The 17,072-nt window shown below is 44.9% G+C and overlaps 1 protein-coding gene across 1 annotated transcript in view; it reads right to left on the bottom strand.

Moving 5' to 3' along the window:
- Positions 1-80: 80 nt before the first annotated feature.
- LRP4 (LDL receptor related protein 4) overlaps positions 81-17,072 on the bottom strand; it is a 76,881-nt gene continuing 59,889 nt past the window's right edge. Inside the window, exons 19-38 of the mRNA XM_035539146.2 lie at positions 16,929-17,034; positions 15,805-16,006; positions 15,287-15,476; positions 14,906-15,037; positions 14,111-14,251; positions 13,321-13,407; positions 12,936-13,107; positions 12,690-12,852; positions 12,220-12,445; positions 10,534-10,837; positions 9,980-10,198; positions 9,543-9,677; positions 9,254-9,362; positions 8,781-8,925; positions 8,146-8,259; positions 7,720-7,843; positions 6,981-7,048; positions 6,303-6,390; positions 5,629-5,770; positions 81-3,851 (exon numbers count right to left, since the gene is read on the bottom strand). Of these exons, the coding sequence (XP_035395039.2) occupies positions 3,516-3,851; positions 5,629-5,770; positions 6,303-6,390; positions 6,981-7,048; positions 7,720-7,843; positions 8,146-8,259; positions 8,781-8,925; positions 9,254-9,362; positions 9,543-9,677; positions 9,980-10,198; positions 10,534-10,837; positions 12,220-12,445; positions 12,690-12,852; positions 12,936-13,107; positions 13,321-13,407; positions 14,111-14,251; positions 14,906-15,037; positions 15,287-15,476; positions 15,805-16,006; positions 16,929-17,034 (3,203 nt within the window). The 3' untranslated portion in view covers positions 81-3,515. The remainder of the gene's footprint in view (positions 3,852-5,628; positions 5,771-6,302; positions 6,391-6,980; positions 7,049-7,719; positions 7,844-8,145; positions 8,260-8,780; positions 8,926-9,253; positions 9,363-9,542; positions 9,678-9,979; positions 10,199-10,533; positions 10,838-12,219; positions 12,446-12,689; positions 12,853-12,935; positions 13,108-13,320; positions 13,408-14,110; positions 14,252-14,905; positions 15,038-15,286; positions 15,477-15,804; positions 16,007-16,928; positions 17,035-17,072) is intronic.

A 17,072-nucleotide genomic window follows, 5' to 3' on the forward strand; every position in this document is an offset into this window, starting at 1 on the left:
GGTGTTTTTGTTTCCCACCGGACACAGACAGCAGGGAATACAAGATTAGCATCAGAAGGGGACAGTCAGTTATTACTTCAGTATTCAGCCTTCTTTATTAAGCTCTCAGTTAAAAAACACCACAGCCAGCACCTCCTCTCTTCTTCAGAGCTCTGTTTTCCACTGGGCAGAGAGTTTCCTTTGTCATACACTGCTGGAGACCACTGTCGTCCTGATACTTCCCAGAAAAGAAGGCCACACTCCTGGGCTGTCACCATGTCAAAATGGTAACGGGGAAAAAAGCAAAGTAGGGGCAGGGTGAGAGTACATGTCCACATAGGGATGTAAAGGTGAGTTTAGGTATCTGGCCCTTGATTCAAAGGCTCAGTGGCAGAAGAAGCGTGTGTGACACTCTGATGATGGAAACCACCCACATCCATTCCTACCTTTTTGTTCCTCTCAACTGAAACAAAGGTGAGGTTTTGTGCAAACAGGTCTGGGAGCTCCTCTTTCAAAGGAGAGTCTAAATAACATGCATGATTCACAACCAAAAGCCAGGCAGAGTGGTTAAGAAAAGCTAAATTTATATTAAATTATCATCAACCCCTAAAATACTGAACACAGTGGTTAAATAACTCCAGAAAGTCCGATGTCTCCAGTGAGTAACGTTAAAACCATTACACAGGAACACAGGGAAATCACTGATGTTAGCTCAGGACAGACAGGAGAGAGGTTTGCTTTTTACATAGTAAATCAGTGCTCAAGAGATCATCCTCCAGTGGCCTTTTTACCTTCTTAGCAGCCTAAGTGCAATGAGGGTCTTCTCTTCCCCAGCATGGGGAAACACGATGCACCCCCGAGGCAGCATCTCACTGGAGCTTTCTCCATACTTTACGACAAAGCAACTAATTTTTGTCCACCTCACTTGCAGAGGAGAGGCTGGGGGATGTTTTGGGGCCTTTTTGCCATCAGGAAGGGGGCAGAGGGCAGTTATGAATGGTTGTTAGGCTGGAGTATGCAAGGTCCCTCCTCAGAAGCAGCAGAGAATAAACCAAAGTGGAGATCACAACCACCATTAGTTGTTGGAAGGACTGACTGGGTTTTCCTTTCCATTCTGCACTTGTGACTTGGACAGCAATTATTTCAACAGGCTGACTGAACCTCAAGTGACAGTCTGGACAGATGGTTCCCTTCACCCCTGTCCCACCTGAGGAGGTTGGTGCACACTTACAGAGCTACTGGGGTAAAGTAAATAAATAAAAAATGCTCCTGCTCTCTCACAAGTCCAAGTCTTCCTCCCCCGCCCTTCACTCCTAGCTCTAATGCCCTGGTCCCTACACGTCACTTCTGTTCAAATTGAGCCTTCTGCCTGTGATGTCCCTGTATGAGGCAGCCTAGACAGACCAGGTCTGTGCCAGTGATAAAGAATCTTTTCTCAGTCCCCAGCTGAGTCTACACCTCAGTCCAAAAGTGCCCCCGTCCAACAAAAGTTTCCCATGCTGGAGTCAATCAAATAAATAATTAAATAAAAATCTAATAAAAAAACAATCCCTCTGGGAGTTGGGAAGAGTCCCACATTAACACAGGGAGATTTCCAAGCCTTCGCTCCAGTTCATTTTCCACAGGAATACACACCAGTCAGCCCAATGGTGCAGTTATGAACAGTTTCAAGCCACCTAGCCAGGGCAAAGCTGCAACCTTCCCCTTGCTGCAAAACTACCTCTGGTGTAAAAAGTACAGCCAACCTGCCAGCAACCATCATGTTTTCAGGGGTAGAAGGACTGTTAGTATATGAACAAGGTTAGAGCAGAGTAGGATTGATTTTCCTTTTTTTTTTTTTTTGTTTACTAGCTGGAAAAATATTGCACAGGAGATGCATCCTCCCCTGCACCTCTACTGTATGCTTTGCTCTCTTTACACCATGGGTGGGAACGTACTCGGCTTCTTCCTAAGAGATAAAGGGGTCACAGTTTGCCGTGAGAAATTCTTCACTGTAAAGTTCTGCTTCCAAGTATCTGGTTTAACACTTACTATTTTACCATGATAGTATTCATGTAACTTGAGGGGTTGATTTAAATCTCATTTCTGGAGAAGTGTCAAGAAACATTTTCTCAATCTTTTTTCCTGCCTGAACAAACAGATGACAAGAGAAGTCAGGACACTATGAAAAGGCAGCAACAGTCCTTGGGAGCATGCAAGCTCCAGCTGCTGCTGGGGTGTAACTGCAAGGGTAGAATTACCCCCCTAGAGGGTAAAGGCCTTGGAGGCCAGAGAACAACTGAAGCTCACACAGCTGATGGGAAAAATGACTTTGCAAGGAGAGCTCTTTAGTAGAACAGTGGGGCTTAAAGTGCTATTCTCTCTGACAAACTATTTTAAAATGGCCCTTGCAGCTCCATGATTGTTGTCTCCTACTCTAAGTCAAATGCGCTCAGCTTAGTAATAAACCAGCTCCTAACTGTTAGCACTGAGGGTGCCCCTGGGGGAGACTCGACCTAGGAATTCCTTTTTCCCTTGGTACGGTAATCGAAGGTCATAAAGGCCAAGAGAACTGGGACCTAGCAGAACTGGAACTGGTGGGAATTTAGCAATTTTATTTTTATATATCTATATATTTATATATATATATCAATTATGCAAAGGCAAGAGTAAAACTTAGGTCTGGCTGAGATGCATTTCCTCCCATTAGCTCTCTAGAGCTAAGAACAATATCAGTTTATTCTTTCCTCGAGTACAGCACTCTGACTCCAGCACCCACAGGGAGCAGTTTTGAAAGGGCAACTTGCTGACTCTTATTTTTCTGGAACAGAAATATTTTTCAAGAGGAAAGTGGAGAAACAGGAGCAGTGTCCACTGCCAGCAACAGACATAGTGCTCCGATCTGAGAATTCCGTAAGGATTTTTACTAGCAGATGGGAACGTAAACAGTGATGCTCTCCTGAAGTGTCACGGCAACTGTGGTTACCCTCTTTATGCCCTCAAAAGGTGACCTGACACTGTGTCACTGCCCCCTTGAGCACCAGACTATACTCCATCTATTCCAAAACATCTCTCCAGTCAGAGACCCCACAACATAAAGCCTCAAAGAGTGCTGCTAGTGCTGGAATGACTAGGGGAACTTCTGTGACCAGGAGCTAGCGTCGAGGCAGCTCTGCTCTCTTCATGGGCATCGACCGTGAGCTGGACGGCACAGGACTTGCAGGTTGCCAGAGAACACAGAATCTGGACCAGATTCAGGCCAAAGGAGTCACTGCAAAAGTTAACGTGGCAGCTTCCAGGAAAAGGGAACATATAAATAAACCACAGACAGTGAAAATGAGCCAAAAGGGTCTCTGGGTTCCAACCCACCCGTCCTCCCCCTCCAACCACAACAGCACAGCTGCCCAAGCTCCTTGCTGAAAGGCTGTCACAGTCTCTGGGCCCCTCACAAGAGAGACTAGTGTCTGTGCCCTTCCTTGTCTGCAGGCAGAGTCCTGTCTTTTTTGTGCAGAGCAAAGGCCAGGGAGGGTACGAGCATTTCCAAAGGAGCGTGTACTTTAGACCTCGCTCTCCGTGGAGGGCTTGCGTTGGTGTTTCCAGCCTGTGTCTGGGAGTGAGCCCCGCCGTTCAGGAGTGGCTGCTGCTGTGTTAACACTGCTGCATTCAGACTGTTCTTCCTGAAGCAGCTGCTCAGTTTCAGTGTCATCCAGTGAACCAGAACTAGCCTGGATAGAGACCGTGTCCGTCTTCATGCAAACGTGGTCCCGGAGGATCCCTCCTCGAGAGCTCCGAATTTGCTTAAGGTCATCCCACTCTGAATCATCACTGGATAAAAGGCATATGCCCTCCACAATCTTTATCTTCTCCTTGGTGTAGCTGTGGTCAGGACCAGTCTAAGGAGCAGACAGATGAGTGAAAAACGATACATCTATACAAAAATAAGGCAAAGAGCAAAGCAGAGCTGGCACAAAGAGTGAAGCAGATGAAAGGCTGGACCTCCATGTAAATAGCCACTGGCTCTGACTGTCACAATGGCAAAACCCATTCTAAGTTTCCCCTCAGTTCTTCACCCTCCCCCAGATGAATCCTCCCTGCAAGAGCTCTCATTACAAACTCCAGGAGCCTTCAAATCATAGAAGGGAAACAAGCATGAGGAGGCTCTCCTAATTCAACTATATAAAACCCCTGGCAGCAGGGAGCAAGGACACTGAACCTAAAAAGGAGTTAAACAAAACGTAACCAGCCAGCCAAAAAAAAAAAAAAAAAAAAGAAAAAGGAAGAAAAACCCAACAAAACATGGAAAGCAGAAAGAGCTAGAAGACTTCATGGTAAAAATAGCTAGGGTTAGGGAATTGATATCTGAGTCATTCTAGATTCAGCTCTCAGGAAAGCACAGCTGGAACACCACTGTTGAGTCTGAGCTCCACAGTGATACACGGGAAGCAGATTACAGGGAAACGATGGAAATCATCAGAGGCTAGCATGACCATACTAAGATTAAAGTAAAGAAATCTGCCTCACTTGGCTCACTGACAAGTAAGGAGCATTAGAACATCTGATGTAAACCCTGGGAACAAAGTGGAGTGAGAGGGGAATACATCTGGGCATATGTAAGAACAGCAGAATTAAGTGGTAAGGATGTGGATTTCCAAAGAAATCAGCCTGTCTTATCCTTACTAGGCAAGGCTAAAATTGCAGGAAAGTTTGGGAAATCCATTAGATAGTATATTTGAAAAACAAAGCCAGGGAAAACTCTTCTTTGCATAAGTCTTGTCATGATCCCTGCTAGACGAGCTAAGTAATCTAACAGGCTATCATAAATACTTGTACAGAAATTATTTTTCAGATCTCACATACTGAGTAGTCAAAGCCAAGACCAGAGAAAGTGATCTCAACTTTCTTGGCAGAGAGTAGAACTGATTTAAGGACATAAAAGCCAAGGAAAAAACAAGAAAGAGGAATTAGTATGGGACAGCCACACAACACAGCTTGAGTGAGGGAGGCACGATCAAACACATACGCAGAATAGTGATACCTGACATGAGGATGTGGATGGAAATCAGAAGAGGGAAGATGAAAAACTATCTGAGTGATAAGAAAGCTTCTGAGGAGAAAACAGAGGAGAAACTAAGTGCTGCAAGACGTCATATTAAACCCTATCCATTCTGCCACACACACACAAGGTGGACCTCTGGAGGGCCTTTAAAGTGCCACTTTTATTAAGAGCTCCAGTTCTCTCCCTATCCCACCCCTTCCATGCAGCACACAGCCAGGAGCCAACATTCTCGTTACCAAACTCTTTCTGTCTGCCTAGCTCCCCTGGTGACTGCCCAAAGCAGCCCTGGGGCAACAGTCACCAACCAGGACTGTGCCCAGGGAAGACAATTCACTTTGACTCCTGTACTTCAGCAGTCAACATCCAATGCAAATGAAATATAAGACACTGTGGGAGTGGAGAAAAAGCACAGAGCTAAAGACAGGTCCGATTCACTACAGCTCACTGAGGAGGAAATGCTGCTGCTTGGAGGAGTCTGAGTAATTTACTGAAGCTGTCCTCCAATGTCCTAAAGGGTAAATGCTGACAGAGTTGCAACATTTTCACACGTGAAGGCCTGTAATACTTAACAGCAGCTTGAACTCGTCTTGCATACCCTTAGTAGCAGCCCTTACCTCTTTCTTATAGCACAACTGGTTGTACATTGTTGGTTTGGGAATCGTTTCAATCTTCACCTCCTGGGTAGATGTCCGATACGAAGGATTACTGTAGGTTAGGTTCCCCAGGCCAGCGTCTGTGAACTTGGACTTATTATGCCTAGAGGAAGAGAGCTGTTAGAAAAGAGGAAGAGCCCTACTGCCAGGATCTGAAGTTCCTGAGTGTTCAGTGAATGGAAAGCTCCAGCAATCTTCACTGCCCCTCAAAGAGATGGGGAACACTGGTTTCACCATGCTCTTCAGCTACATGTATACTCTACTCACTAGCTACCAGTGCAGCAAGGCTCTGCCACATAACCACTAAAGCTATACTGGCAATAACTGGAGAAGCTACCTGGCAGAGAGCGCACAGGCCCACACATGTACTGAGATATGAATTACCTCACACCCCCTTCCATAACTCCTAAGCTCGCTGCAGAAAATTTAGCCAATACTGCTTCAAAAATATATGCACACGCCCTACACTTCAAACGAACAGGACTAATCTTGCTAATCATCAAACACTGCTTACAAATGAGAACAAAGGGATTGTCTTTCTTCATTGTCATTTACAAAGTGTTATTCAGGAGGTTTCTGCTCTTAAACAGGCTAGATTTTACTATGGTCCAGGAGAAGGGGAAAAGATCACTTACCTATATATAATGAAAGCAGCAATTAGCAGCAAAATAAACAAGATGCTGAGAAGGCCTCCAATAATGTAGCTAACATGCAGTCCTTCTCCTGAAAGAGAACAGCAAGGGTACATTATACACTTTCCTTAACTTCCACTGGATAATTCTGACTTCAGTAACACAATACAAAAGTACATACAGTAAAATGTCAACACACGGAGTAAGTTTAGCAAAGGGTTTTATTTGACATATGAACAAATCCATTCCTCCCACCCAGTCCCCAGCAAACCAGGAGCATCAAGATCTTTGTAATGGGGCTGGATAAAGATGAGTTAGACCTCCTTGCTAACAGCTTATTCATGCAGTGAGAAACCATTAACCTAACCAACCATCCTCCACTAAACGCAAAGAGGATGGTAAAGAGGGGTAACATTAAAGGTGAAAGCCCAATGGATGAAGTAGGAGATGAGAGAAAACAGCAGCATTCTTCACACCAAAGTGTTGTTTGGAAAAGTCCCCATATAGGCTAATGAATGTGTATGACTGTTATTCATTTTCAGATACATTTTGCTCAGAAAGCATTTGAGGAATTAAGGATCGAGTTTCAGAAGTTTTAGTTTCAAATATTATGTATTGGAACGCTCTGTACACATCTGGAAGAACACCACTGGTGGAGAAGAGCAAAGAAAAGGAACTCACCCACTGTTGCCAGCACTGCCTCATTGGCATGGGTACACAAGCCTCGTATAGCATCTTTGTCGGAGCAGCTGAACGACAGAAGGACACAGTTAGTATCCTGTTACTGAAAGTAATACCAAAAGTATCAAAAGACAAGATAGAACAGGCTAGCACTGAAATCCGTTCCATTTCCAACTCAACAACAGGAGCCCTCCTTTTTCCTCTCTGGTACCCTCCTGCATCCAGAGGAGAGAGGACCTCATATGTATATTTCACTAGATCAGAACATTTTCAGTGTAGGTGCTGAAGCAAAAATCACATTGCTAAAAATCACAGTGCTGAAGCAAAAAAACTTCCTAGATTCAGCAGAGAGATCTTTCTGTCCAATACATTGTATCCAACAAAGCCAAAGTTTTGCCTGGTATATTTACAGCCATATATTACCCAGCAAAATCATTTCCTCAGTTGTTTGGGTCAGGTCTGACGTGTCAGAGTGAACTAAAGGAACAAATTCCTGTCTCTTCTTGAAATTAAGTTCTTAAAATTAGGACTTGAGAAATAAATCAAAGGAGCAACATGGGCTCAGGAGGATTTTAACACTTCATTATGTCTTTATGTCTGTAAAGTCTGGAGCTGGAATAGCCCCTTTTGGCTAAGGAGATGTATATTTGGATGATGACAGCCAGAGAGGGCTTGCATGTTACATCTTGCAGAAACGGTGACTTTCACACCCTAACTCCAACAGAACAAGAGTACTTACTTTCCTTCCACTGCTTCCAGAGATGTGAGAGGTTTGGCTGTTGACGTACCCATTCTGCCGGGTGGTGTCTGACTTCTCTCACTTATTCTGGTTGTTTCTGGACCAGGGGGCACCACACCAGGAACTAGAACGACACAGAAAAATAAAGAGGACCCCAACTTTGTGGGACAGATGAACAAGTCTGGTAAGCTACAGATAATTTCTGAAATGTGATTGCCATCCCAAACCCAGCCTGTCAAGCAGAAAGGACAGAAGAAAGTTCTGCTCGCAGTTGTCTTACTTCCAAGTACAAGGCTTTGCAAATGTTTTTGCACTGGAGAGCTTCAGATGCTCTGGTTGCCATAGACAAATGAATGATCAACACATAAGTGGTGGCAGTAGCTCACATACAGAAGCTACTGCCCAAGTTATGCTCACAAAACTCACCAGTAGAACAGGGCCGCCCATCTGGTTCATCTGGACATGCACAAACAAAGTCAGAAGCCCTGGCAAAGCAGAGGTGAGTGCAGCCTCCATTGTTCACTCCACAAGCATTAGTACCTGGAAGGAACAAGCGATTTTAAAATCTGTTGCAGATGACTAGGTAGGAGCTCAGAGCAACATTTTTTTTTCCTGCTCAGCCAGAGATACTTCCTAGAAATTCAGCAAATTACTATGCTCTGGTACATGCCCTATATCCGACTGCTCAGAAAGTGATGACAATAGCCAGATGTTGGTAAGATTAGGGCACTCTTGAAAGGGTGGCACTGGAAACCAGTAGACAGGAGCCCAGTCAACACAGCTGCACAGACAAAAAACAAGCGCACATTCTGTTTTAATACAATGTCAGATGAATAATACAGAAAGTGACTTTTGCTGACCAAAGCTGTAAGAGAACACAGTCAAGATGTACTTGGCTGAAATGTCGCAGACAGACAAAGAACGTGCCCAGGGATGATACGTTAACAGTTTGCATCCAAGGAAGGATGTCAACCTCACTCGATGTCTATAGTAGGACAGTGGCTCTAGATTTCCTTTTGACTCCAATTAACATTCGCCTGAGAGAAGGCCCTCCTATTTACCTGTTTGTCTTTGAGGGGAAACCACAATGATATCCATTAGCCCCTCAACATTGGCCAGGACTGTCTCTTTGTTCCGTCCGGAGTATTTGTCCACTCTCTGGATAGATTTGGTTTGCCAGTCAGTCCAGTATATCCATCTGTCCTGCTGCTCAGGGAGATAGCAAGAAGTAAAAAAACTCACAGCCATTAGCATGTTTAGCCTCATAGACACAGGATACCCATCAAAAACATGTCCCAGTAGCAGAAGGCCCCAAAGAAAGGCCTTTTCAACCCCTTCTTATCATAAAGAAAATGACTGTCTACACCCCAGAGAAGTTCAGACAAACTTCCTTTGTTAACTCCACAGAAGAGTAAAGTACTACCACCCCATAGCCATTTAGTTTTCCCCCAGACTATAATAATTGCCTGTCCCCAAGCTCCACTGTCCAAATAACACAGCAGGGAGAAAGGTATGTGGGGGTAAATCTTCTTACCTGGGTCAGAGCAAAGGGATGTGACACCTGGCTGACCAACACTTGCCGTAGCTTCCCATTGAGATCACAACTCTCTATGCGATCAAGATGCGCATCCACCCAGTAAATCCTGGAGGAACAGGGAAAAAGGTGAGCTTCCACCAATACAATCCCTCTTTACTTTCTAGACATTTGCTAGCCAAGATGGATTGGACCAATCAAAACACTTCAAGAAACTAAGCTAAGATGGTTAAAGAAAATTCATTATATCCCTTAATTCTATACAGGTGCAAGAAATTGTTTCACTGACCTCCTTGTGTCATAATCCAAGGTCAATCCGTTCGGCCATCCTAGGTCTGTGTTGATCAGGATTTTACGTTCAGAGCCATCCAAGTTTGCCCGTTCAATTTTAGCAATGTGACCCCAATCTGTCCAGAAGAGGTACCTAATGAGATAAGAAACAAATGCAAGAAGAAAAGAACATTTTGTTCAGCCTAATTCAACTAAAACTTTCAGTAAACTGCACTGTTCAGTTTCAGAAAGGCTCATGTGGTCTGTAGTTTGCTTCTCCCAACTATCTGCCCAACCTTCACAATCACTGTCTGCCTGATTTCCTCTGTCACTCAGTCAGTCCCTTGCTGGTATCTACAGATTCACACAGCACATCTGTTCTTCCACACATATCCTCGTCCTCCAATTTGCCTCTGTACAGCCCTTCTCCCTGTCCCACCAATACCCCATACCTACCCCTTCTTGGGAAAGACAGCAATGGCTCGGGGTTCATCCAGGCTGTTATTGATCAGCACTTTCCTGGAGCTGCCATCCAGTCTAGCTACTTCTACAGTATTGCGTCCTGTGTCTGTCCAGTAGAGGTTCCTAGCGACCCAGTCCACTGCCAGGCCATCTGTAGTCTTCAGACCCTGACCAATAACAGTTTCCATGTTGCTGCCATTCAGATCAGACCGCCTGAAAGGAAGTCAGTAACAAATGGCAGTGAGGAATGGGTAGCTCCTGACAGGGATCATACAACAAGATCCCCCCCAACAACAGGATTACTTCATACTGCAGCCTCCCAAATCTCTTTTCTCCCGTAATCTCTAGCAGGTTAAAGACACCCTTAGCATTTACTTCAGCAAAACACATGATGCTGCATGCCACAGACAAGGTGCAAATAGTGGTGTATAGACAGCATCTCATGGTCTCCCCAACTTCCTGGCACACTCCACATAGCTTACTGTGGCACAGACAGCACACACAGCTGGGTGACCTGGGCACTGGCCAAGCAGATCACTGGCACCCACCTGATGACATCAAGGAAAACATCTGTGTAGTAAATCTTGCCATCCACACTGTCATAGTCCAGAGAAATGACGTTGTTCAGCTCGGGGACAGGGATGTGCACATCTGTATGGTCACTGGTGTCCAGTGAGATACGACGGATGGAAGCACGGCTAGAGAAAAGCAGGTAGGTCTCTGGAGAAGAGTCACACGTCTGCTCATCTCGCTTCAGCTGGATGCCAGTGGGGCAGGCACAGGAAAAGCCAGTGGGGTGAGGCAAGCAAAGGTGGGAGCAGCCACCATTACGAAATCCACATTTATTAAAGCCTTTAGAAGTAGAGAAAGCACAGTTTAAGGATCAATGTGGTCCCAGAGAACAAAGCTTTATTTTAAAGTCTACACACATCACACATGCACAACTTGCTAGCAGCTGGGTTCATCCTAACTGTAGCCTTACTGGGAATCTACAGCCCTGCATACAGAGATTGCCTCCCTCCAAAACTAATGGTTGGGCAAGGAGAACAGAAAGGCGCAGAAGTAGTGGGGAGCACAGGAACAAAATCCTGACCTTTATTCCTTGCTGATCATAGTTTTCCCATGGAAAAAGGATCATACAAATGCTGATAGGTTCACAGAACTGCAGCTTAGATTTATTATAGCCGCAAAAAATAATGCTGACTGAAAGATCCCACCCTGTGGGGAAGCAGTGTGACAACGCACCAGAGGCCAGGCTGACAAAGAAGCTTCTGTTTCAAGCTAGCTGCACACAGTGGCAAATAAACAAAGGCATTAGAGAAGCCTGCTGTAAGTGTCTGACATATTAGGGTCATATCTTCAGTTCCGACTTTTTTTCTTTATTGAAAAGCCAGCATACATTTATTAGAAGGGGATAAGCCTTGAAGGTGCAGGGAGTGGAGGGAATGTAACAGGGATATGATGGCTAGAGTTTTGGTTAGCTTCAAGTTATACTGTAAAGTTGTACTGTCAAGAACGATGCTCTACTGTTAGCGACAGAGAAGCTGCACAGAGTTTTCTGTAGAAGTACATACTGGGGAAATTCCACTGAAATGAAGGGACAACACAAAGCAACAACTCACACTGAAGAGCAAGGAGACAAGATGAGGTTGTATAGGATCCCCAAAAGGTAACATAAGGAATCCCACTCTGGCACAGAATGGATGATATATTAAGAGCTGCTAACGAAGCATAGATTTGTAGAGCAAAGTGGCAAGTGGGAAGATGAAGCTTGTGATGGTTGAGCAAAAAATGACTGGAACTTGAAACAAGGTTTCAGCAACTAGCTTAAGATGAATGATTGCCTTTTGGATTTTTTTATGTCCTGGAGACTGTCCATTGCCAGAAGACTCAGGTGAAGTCTAATATTGCATGACTCACTCAGTCTTCCTAAGAAAATGGCTCTGATGTGTGGGATAATGAGGCTGTCAGTGCGATCCAATGAAGGAAATGGGGTGCATGTGGTCAAAAGGCATGCAGTAAAAAATAAATAGCAGACCTATGGAGCAGGATAAACAGGGGAAATTATAAAAAAAAAAATAGTTACATAAGAGGGAAGAAGAAAAGCTGATTCTGGTGCTCTATTTCTATCACTCATGCTTTCTTAAAGGACTCCTTTTCAATGACAGCTCCCAAGGGCTCCCCTAGTCACCACAGTCAGACACCACTCATTTGGGAGCAGCCTAGAAACTCACCCAGGGGCCGTGCCCTGTCGACAGCTTGTATGTCCATGAGGCCAGGCAGGTTTGCCCTCACCAAGATGACATTGGCACCAGTATCCTTGTCAGCCCTGTGAATGCTGCGAGTTTGCCAGTCAGTCCAATAGATGTAAGAGTCCAGCAGAGTGAGGCCATAGGGGTGTTGCACTGGGGACAGCAGGGTGCGGCGGTTAGCGCCATTGAGATCTGCAGCCTCAATACGCTGAAGAAAGAAGCAATCACATCAGCAAAACACTCAACACACTGACCCCTCTTGCTAACAGCGACTACATCGAGTGGGAACCAGAGCCTAAGTGATGTTATTCAAGTCCACCCTCCATATAGCCCAAACTCTCAGAAAAAAAATATGTTCCCCTTGTTCTCTCAACAGCTTGTTCAAGAGCTTCAAAATAGCCTCCAGGATCTACTAAAGACCCAGTGACAAACAACACTAAATAGAAACAGACCTCAGTGTGCGCGTCAGCCCAGAGCAGCTGGGACCCAGCCTTATCCACTGCCAGTCCATTAGGCCAGCCCAGGTTGTTGCTGATCAACACCACGCGTCCTGAGCCATCCATTCCAGAGCGTTCCAGTTTGGCATTCTCACCCCAGTCTGTCCAGTACATATACCTAGAGAAAAGCAGTAAGTGTTATGGAAATAGATGTCAGAAGCTGTGTTCCAACACCTAGATAACACTCTTGACAACACTAACCCCATCTCGTGGTATAAGGCTATTGCCCGTGGGCTGTCCAGATTCTGCCAGACCAAGACTTTCCTCATGGAGCCATCAAGGTTGCCCACTTCAATACGGTTTGTTCCTGTATCTGTCCAATATATCTTCCTGCCAACAGCATCCACAGCCAGCCCATCCGTAGTCAACAGACCTGAGAAAACACTAAGGTGTATCAGTCACTGCTCATCCTCCCAGCTTACTCAGGAACTTCCAATATTGCCTTTTTGCAACTCATCAGGGAGTTGCTTTATGCTTTGCCTGCCCTTCCACCAAAAATTTAAAGATTATTCCACCAGGAGATCAGAGAATCTCTCTTTTCACACTGCACAGAGACAAGAGGCTCCCAGTACAAAATCACTCTTACCTGTGGTGATGATATCTTCAAATTTGGAGCCATCAAGGGCAGCCCGGCTGATCTTCCGCAGTGTGCTGTCTGACCAGTAAACCTTTCCTGGGTGGAAGAAGAGAAATTAAAATAAATCACCAAAATCCTTAACAATCAGACCCAGGTCTCTGACTACCAGCTAGGCCATTCAAGACTGATCTGATTGCACAGGAATAACAGCAGCACAAGACTATTCAGCTAGAGCAATAGAACATTACAAATTCTCTTGTTCAAGTCCTCCCCAAAAGGTGTGAAAGCACTGGCTCTGGCGAGTTCTCTGTTGTTCTAACAGTGACCTACACATAAGGTCAGAGAATATATAATACATTATCAGCTAGTAGTAGAATCCCATGTCTTACTTCTTACAATATCCCAGAGGACAGCAATCATGTCATCTACCTTACTACACAGCAGTAGGTTTACATCAAGCACAGCATCAGATTTCAGTATAAGCCAATTGCCAGAGTCTCAGCTCTACTGCTGTAACAGAATTCAGCAGGAAGAAAGCTTTCTTAAATCCGAAATGGACAGGAACCTCTCTCAATATAGCAGGCAGCTTTTACCACTTAGTTGGGGCTGTCTGCTTTCATATAGGTATTCCTTTCCTGATGTGAAAGGAACATTTGCAGCATATACTAGAAAAAAAACCTACCCAAATTCACAACCTACACCAGTAAAATCTGCACCCAGGTCTTTATTCAGACATTTAGATACTGAAGTCACTTATTGCCTCTCAAACAGGCAGTTTGATACATTATGAAGTTCAGACCTTCACGAGGATCCACTCCAATTGCAATGGTGTTTTTCATGGTGACATTGACTGAGACAACAACATCTGCAAAGTAGGGAATATCCAGAGAGACCATACGGATGTCAGTCCTTCTGGCAAAGATCAGAAAGCTGGTCATTCCTGCAGAGAGTTGAAAACGGACAGGTATCAGTGAGAAACAAGTCCAGCCAACTGCAAGGCCTAATTTACTGAGCATTCTGGAGCCAAAATCCACTTCAGTGGAAGAGGTGAAGTCTGAGACAGATCTCTGCTTATGGCGAGTCGGGGTACAAGAGCTTTAAAGAATCTTTCCACATCACTCAGTATTTCCAAGTTGAAAATGAGTGCACTCATGGTAGAGTTACTTCTGGTACCACGTGGGGAACAGGAATTAGGAGTCAGTATTCCTGTTGTCTAAGTGAATGTACCATGGCCTGAAGCCAAGAGCCTTCCGCAAACCTCAAAAAAAAGGGTCAATAGGAGGAGTGTGTACAGATCTACCAAAGGATATAACACCTTGTAGTTAAAAGTAAGTTAGAGCAAAAGTATGAGGAAAATGTGAAAGCCAGTTTAGTTTGCCAAGTGCAATTTCAAGAAAAAATTTTTCTGCATCAATCCAGTTATTGACAGGTTTCTTCAGTGTTACCCTCTCACAGTGAAAGTACAGGCAGCAAATGGGTTTTTCAAGGGGGGTAAAGCAGGTAAGTGCATGAAGTGAATTTTGTTCCGTAACAAGGTGGGAGCAGAACGTAGTTATCGTCCAGTTACAATGAAGATCCTGCAGAGGGGACTCACCATGAGAGCAGGTCTTGCCATCAGACTGTAGATTGATGCCAGTAGGGCAGGTACAGCTGTAACCTTTTGGAAGAGGTGCCAGAAGGCATAGGTGACTGCAGCCTCCATTGTTAACTTCACATGGTGTACGTACTACAGGAAAGATGACATGAATCCATAAGCCAGTAGAATAAGTACAAACAAGGGGTGGAATAGCTATAGAAATGTATTCTAGAATGCCCTTAAATGTCAAGCCCAGGGTTATTTTCATGCTCTCATATTCCATCCAGACTTAAGGCATTGAGGGCTGACAGACAGGCCAGCTCCTTGCAGGAGAGCTGTTCCACACAGTAGAGCCTGAGCAAGCTCTCAGCTCAGTGTGGCTTCGGGTGAACTCTGTACCTTGTGGCCTGTGCCGGTGGAAAACATGAATATCCATAAGATTCTCCAGATTGTCCTGCAGCGTTTCCCGAGCCTGCCCAGTCCTTCTATCTGCGCTCTGGATGCTTTTGGCCTGCCAGTCTGTCCAGTAGATTCTCTCGCCATAAAGAGTAAGTCCAAAGGGGTGGGGCAGATTGCTCCCAATCAGCACCTGGTCAGATCACCCCCAGCACCCCCCCAAAAAAAAACATTACTAAGACGTCACTAAGGGCTCGCCTTGCCCCCTTCTCTCAACATCATAATATAGAGTCACGGCATGAACAGAGTGATGAGGCAACATGAACCCTCAAACAGAGGCTTCCTCATACACAGTTTGTAACTGAAAGGGAGCTCTTCTCTCTCAGTGAAAGCAGCGTAGCATGTCTTGATTTGGTTATTTCACTTTCAGCTGGAAAGAGAGGCAGGGCCTCTTAGCACTTGGTGCTTTAGGACTTGCACCTCAGGCTCCCAGATTCCCTCCTTAAAGACAACCTCCTTACCTTCCTGTTGCTGCCATCCAGACTGGCATACTCAATGGTCTTCATGCCTGCATCTGCCCAGTACAAGCGTTGTGACTCGTAGTCAATGGCCAAGCCATTAGGCCACGTCAGGTTGGAAGAAATGATCACCAAGCGGTTTGAGGCATCCATACCAGCACGCTCAATTTTTGGGTTGGCTCCCCAGTCAGTCCAGTACATGAACCTGAACACAAGGCCAAGACAGAAGTAAACGCCTGCACTCTTCCACTGCTATTACAGCCAGACAGTGCCTGTAGTGAGACGCAAAAGAGCCTGGTGCCTTCAGAAGCCAGCAGGAAGCAGCATTAGACTAACATTGTACTCGTGTCCAGCCTTGGGTTTCTGTATTGTGCCTAAAATCATACTCAAACTGATATCCTCTTCATTGTCCATGTACTGGCCTTATTAACACATGGAGGAAAAAGTTCAAGGTCTAATAAATAACCAGTTATTTACCAGTCTCCACTTCTAGTCCTTTATACTCTTGCTGAAATGGTCTTCCAGTAATCCACTCAAGGAAAGAATAGCACTCTGCTTTCTATCCATCCAATCCCTAGCTCCACAGTCTTGTAATTCAGAAGCAAAATCCCTAACTAAAACTATTTGTTTTTGTTATTCTACTCAGGTTTGCTTTCTGTGGTGTAGTTGATCCCTCAATATTCCCACTGAGGCAATGCTTTGAAGCCAAGAGATCACTAGCATTACATCTTGCTTAAGATCAGCACTAATCTACCCGAGGAGATCCTTCTGATTCAACTCTGGTTGATAAGCAGAGAGTTTGAATAGAAATTCAACATAGATATGAAACAAACAGAAAAGATCTCACTCACAACATTTCTGTAACAGATCTTTAGTCATTAGGTCCCAAGGATAAACAAATGAAAACAGCAGCCAGCTCCTACAAAAGCTCTACAGCATGACAGGTAGTTACCCCTACTTATCTTATTTGGATATTAGTGGTAGCATCCAAATCAGGTCTCTAATTTCAGACTTCAGCAGGACATAGAACAAAGGCACCAGGGAGAAACACTTGCACAAAACCAAAGCACCTGAACATCTTTAGACACAGAAGAATTGCCATGTCATCCCAGAAGAAAATCTCTCACCCTCCAACAGGGTCCACCACGATATCTCTAGGTCTGTCTAGGTTCTCCCAGATCAGAACAGTCCTCATGGTCCCATCTGTGTTGGAGACCTCTATCCGATCTGTTCCTACAAATATTGAGAGAGAGAATTAAACACACACTTCT

This window comes from Cygnus atratus, chromosome 5 (genome assembly GCF_013377495.2).
Source record: "Cygnus atratus isolate AKBS03 ecotype Queensland, Australia chromosome 5, CAtr_DNAZoo_HiC_assembly, whole genome shotgun sequence".
Taxonomy (NCBI): domain Eukaryota; kingdom Metazoa; phylum Chordata; class Aves; order Anseriformes; family Anatidae; genus Cygnus; species Cygnus atratus.